Consider the following 5,000-nt stretch of genomic DNA (forward strand, 5'->3'; position numbering starts at 1 on the left):
TTTAGTCCTGGTTTAGTCCTGGTTAAGTCCTGGTTTAGTTCTGGTTTAGTCCTGGTTTAGTTCTGGTTTGGTCTGTTGTTGCTCGGTGCCTTTGTGCCCTTGGGCCTCACACTCTCGGGAGTTGAACCCTCGGCCGCTCGTCTCTCGGGGGTCGTCATGGAGACAGACGTCCCATCGGACCGAGAGGCGAGCACGTCGCCACGGCAACGACATCACAACTAAGGCTAACCACTCTGCCACAGGGTCAGGAGAGGACAACCGGGACTAAACCAGGACTAAACCAGGACTAAACCAGGTCTAAACCAGGTCTAAACCAGGACTAAACCAGGTCTAAACCAGGACTAAACCAGGACTAAACCAGGACTGAACCAGGACTAAATCAGGACCAAACCAGGACTAAACCAGAACTTAACCAGGTCTAAACCAGGACTAAACCAGGTCTAAACCAGGACTAAACCAGGACTGAACCAGGACTAAATCAGGACCAAACCTGGACTAGTCCAGGTCTGTGATTTGAATTCCTCGGTCTGTATGTAAATGGTTGACTGGACTGCTCAGGACTAGACCAGGACTAGACCAGGACTAGACCAGGACCAGACCAGACTCAGGACTAGATCAGGACTAGATCAGGACTAGACCAGGACTAGACCAGGACTAGACCAGGACCAGGACTAGACCAGGACTAAGGACTAACCAGGACTAGACCAGGACTCAGGACTAGACCAGGACTAGACCAGACTAAACCAGGACTAGACCAGGACTAGAGCAGGACTAGACCAGGACTAGACCAGACCAGGACTAACCAGGACTAAACCAGGACTAAGACCAGGACTAGATCAGGACTAGACCAGACCTAGACCAGGACTAGACCAGGACTAGATCAGGACTAGACCAGGACTAAGACCAGACTAGATCAGGACTAGACCAGACTAGATCAGGACTTAGATCAGATCAGGACTAGATCAGGACTAGACCAGGACTAAACCAGGACTAGACTCAGGACTAGATCAGGACTAGATCAGGACTAGACCAGGACAGGACAGACAGACCAGGACTAGACCAGGACTAGGACCAGGACTAGATCAGAGAAGAGACCAGGACTAGGACAGGACCAGGACCAGGACTAAACCAGGACTAGACCAGGACTAAACCAGGACTAGACCAGGATCAGGACTAGACCAGGACTAAACCAGGACTAGACTAGGACTAACCAGGACTAGACCAGGACTAAACCAGGACTAGGACCAGGACTAAACCAGGACTCAGATCAGGACTCAGACTCAGGACTTAAACCAGGACTCAGGACTAGACTAAACCAGGACTAGGACCAGGACTCAGGACTCAGGACTAAGGACCAGGACTTAGATAGGACTAGGACTAAACCAGGACTAGACCAGGACCTAAACCAGGACTAGGATAAACCAGGACTAGATCAGGACTAAACCAGGACTAAACCAGGACTAGACCAGGACTAAACCAGGACTAGATCAGGACTAGACCAGGACTAAACCAGGACTACATCAGGACTAGATCAGGACTAGACTAGGACTAAACCAGGACTAGACCAGGACTAAACCAGGACTAGATCAGGACTAGATCAGGACTAGACCAGGACTAAACCAGGACTAGATCAGGACTAGATCAGGACTAGACCAGGACTAAACCAGGACTAGATCAGGACTAGAGACTAGACCAGGACTAGACCAGGACTAACCAGGACTAGACAGGACTAGATAGATCAGGACTAGCCAGGACTAGACCAGGACTAAGATCAGGACTAGATCAGGATAGGATCAGGACTAGACCAGGATCAGGACTAGATCAGGACTAGACAGGACTAGATCAGGACTAGATCAGGACTAGACCAGGACTAGACCAGGACTAGATCAGGACTAGATCAGGACTAGACCAGGACTAGACCTGTCCATTTCACCTGTCACTCAGGCCCTGTATGTTTCACCTGTCACTATCCTGAAGGTCTGTGGTTCAAACCCCGATGTTACAGACGTTAGAGTCCTACAAATGTCCCACAAATGTCCCACAAATGTCCCACAAATGTCCCACAAATGTCCTACAAATGTCCTACAGGTGTGACAGGTGCGGCAGGTGCGGCAGGTGTGGCAGGTGTGGCAGGTGTTTGTAGGTTCTCACCGTCTTTGTGTCCAGTTCGTGTTTGTTCTGGGCCAAAACTTTGTCCACTCCAGCCTGATCCTCGAACGTCACGAACCCGAAACCTCTGAGACAGGTGAGAGACAGGTGAGACAGGTGAGACAGGTGAGACAGGTGAGACAGGTGAGAGACAGGTGAGAGACAGGTGAGACAGGTGAGAGACAGGTGAGACAGGTGAGAGACAGGTGAGACAGGTGGGGCAAATAAGACAGAGACAGGTGAGAGACAGGTGAGACAGTGAGAGACAGGTGAGACAGGTGAGACAGGTGAGAGACAGGTGAGAGACAGGTGAGAGACAGGTGAGACAGGTGAGAGGTGAGAGACAGGTGAGACAGGTGAGACAGGTGAGAGACAGGTGAGAGACAGGTGAGACAGGTGAGAGACAGGTGAGAGACAGGTGAGACAGTGAGACAGGTGAGAGACAGGTGAGACAGGTGAGAGACAGGTGAGAGACAGGTGAGACAGGTGAGAGACAGGTGAGACAGGTGAGAGACAGGTGAGACAGGTGAGAGACAGGTGAGAGACAGGTGAGAGACAGGTGAGACAGGTGAGACAGGTGAGACAGGTGAGACAGGTGAGACAGGTGAGACAGGAGAGACAGGTGAGACAGGTGAGAGACAGGTGAGAGACAGGTGAGAGACAGGTGAGGTGAGACAGGTGAGACAGGTGAGACAGGTGAGACAGGTGAGAGACAGGTGAGAGACAGGTGAGAGACAGGTGAGACGGTGAGAGACAGGTGAGAGGTGAGACAGGTGAGACAGGTGAGAGACAGGTGAGAGACAGGTGAGACAGGTGAGAGACAGGTGAGAGGACAGGTAGGAGAGACAGGTGAGAGACAGGTGACAGAGACAGGTGAGACAGGTGAGACAGGTGAGAGAGACAGGTGACAGGTTGAGACAGGTGAGACAGGTGAGACAGGTGAGACAGGTGAGAGACAGGTGAGGACAGGTGAGAGACAGGTGAGACAGGTGGTGAGAGACAGGTGAGACAGGTGAGAGACAGGTGAGACAGGTGAGACAGGTGAGACAGGTGAGACAGGTGAGACAGGTGAGACAGGTGAGAGACAGGTGAGACAGGAGACAGGTGAGAGACAGGTGAGACAGGTGAGACAGGTGAGAGACAGGTGTATAATAATAATACTAATATTATTATTATTATTATTATTATTATTATAAAACACAAACTGCAGGAAATAAATCAGCACAAGACGACAAGAAGAACGAGGAGATGGTGAAAGTTGTTCTAATGTTCTGTTGTTGTGTTGTTCTGTTGTTTGTTGTTCTGTTTTGTGTTGTTTGTTGTGTTGTTGTTGTGTGTGTTGTTGTGTGTCTGTTGTTTGTTGTTCTGTTGTTCTGTTGTTGTGTTGTCTGTTGTTTGTTGTTCTGTTGTTGTGTTGTTCTGTTGTTGTGTGTTGTTCTGTTGTTGTGTTGTTGTGTTGTTCTTTTGTTCTGTTGTTGTGTGTTGTTCTGTTGTTCGTTGTGTGTTCTTCTGTTGTGTTGTTGTGTTGTTCTGTTGTTGTGTTGTTGTGTTGTTGTGTGTTCTGTTGTGTTGTTGTGTGTTGTTGTGTTGTTGTTGTTGTGTGTGTTGTTGTGTTGTGTTGTTGTGTTGTTCTGTTGTTGTGTTGTTGTGTTGTTCTGTTGTGTGTTGTTGGTGTTGTTGTTGTTGTTGTGTTGTGTGTGTTTGTTGTTGTGTTGTTCTGTTGTTGTGTTGTTGTGTTGTTGTGTTGTGTTGTGTTGTTCTGTTTGTTGTGTTGTTGTGTTGTTGTGTTGTTGTTTGTTTGTTGTTGTGTTGTTCTGTTGTTTTGTTGTTCTGTTGTTTGTTGTTGTGTGTTTCTGTTGTTGTGTTGTTGTGTTGTTCTGTTGTTGTGTTGTTGTGTGTTGTTGTGTTGTTGTGTTGTTGTGTTGTGTTGTGTTGTTCTGTTGTTGTGTTGTTCTGTTGTTGTTGTTGTTGTGTTGTTCTGTTGTTTGTGTTGTTGTGTTGTTCTGTTGTTGTGTTGTTCTGTTGTTGTGTTGTTCTGTTGTTGTGTTGTTCTGTTGTTGTGTTGTTGTGTTGTTGTGTTGTTCTGTTGTTGTGTTGTTGTGTTGTTCTGTTGTTGTGTTGTTGTGTTGTTTTGTTGTTGTGTTGTTGTGTTGTTGTGTTGTTCTGTTGTTGTGTTGTTCTGTTGTTGTGTTGTTCTGTTGTTGTGTTGTTCTGTTGTTCTGTTGTTGTGTTGTTGTGTTGTTGTGTTGTTGTGTTGTTGTGTTGTTCTGTTGTTGTTGTTCTTGTTGTTGTTCTGTGTGTGTGTTGTTGTGTTGTTGTGTTGTTGTGTTGTGTTGTGTTGTTGTGTTGTTCTGTTGTTGTGTTGTGTTGTTGTGTTGTTCTGTTGTTCTGTTTTGTTGTGTTGTTGTGTTGTTCTGTTGTTCTGTTGTTGTGTTGTTCTGTTGTTCTGTTGTTGTTGTTGTTCTGTTGTTGTTGTTGTGTTGTTGTTGTTCTGTTGTTGTGTTGTTCTGTTGTTGTGTGTTGTTCTGTTGTTGTGTTGTTGTGTGTTGTTCTGTTGTTGTGTTGTTCTGTTGTTGTGTTGTTTGTGTTGTTCTGTTGTTGTGTGTGTGTTGTGTTGTTCTTTGTTGTGTTGTTTTCTGTTGTTCTGTTGTTGTTGTTGTTTGTGTTGTTTGTTGTTGTGTGTTCTGTTGTTCTGTTGTTGTTGTTGTTGTGTTGTTGTGTTGTTCTGTTGTTCTGTGTTTGTTGTGTTGTTGTGTTGTTGTGTTGTTCTGTTGTTGTGTTGTTGTGTTGTTGTGTTTGTTTGTTTGTGTGTTGTCTGTTGTTTGTGTTGTTGTGTTGTTCTGTTGTTGTGT

General features: G+C 46.5%; 1 protein-coding gene across 1 annotated transcript in view; it reads right to left on the minus strand.

The window, feature by feature from the left end:
• LOC110172955 (RNA-binding protein Musashi homolog 1-like) overlaps window positions 1-5,000 on the minus strand; it is a 29,487-nt gene that overhangs the window by 19,505 nt on the left and 4,982 nt on the right. The window contains exon 4 of the mRNA XM_055160973.1: window positions 2,152-2,236. Coding sequence (XP_055016948.1) covers window positions 2,152-2,236 — 85 coding nt within the window. The remainder of the gene's footprint in view (window positions 1-2,151; window positions 2,237-5,000) is intronic.

The sequence above is a fragment of the Boleophthalmus pectinirostris genome, unplaced genomic scaffold, assembly GCF_026225935.1.
Source record: "Boleophthalmus pectinirostris isolate CB_2022bp ecotype Guang Dong unplaced genomic scaffold, ASM2622593v1 HiC_scaffold_3, whole genome shotgun sequence".
NCBI classification, from domain to species: Eukaryota; Metazoa; Chordata; class Actinopteri; order Gobiiformes; family Gobiidae; genus Boleophthalmus; species Boleophthalmus pectinirostris.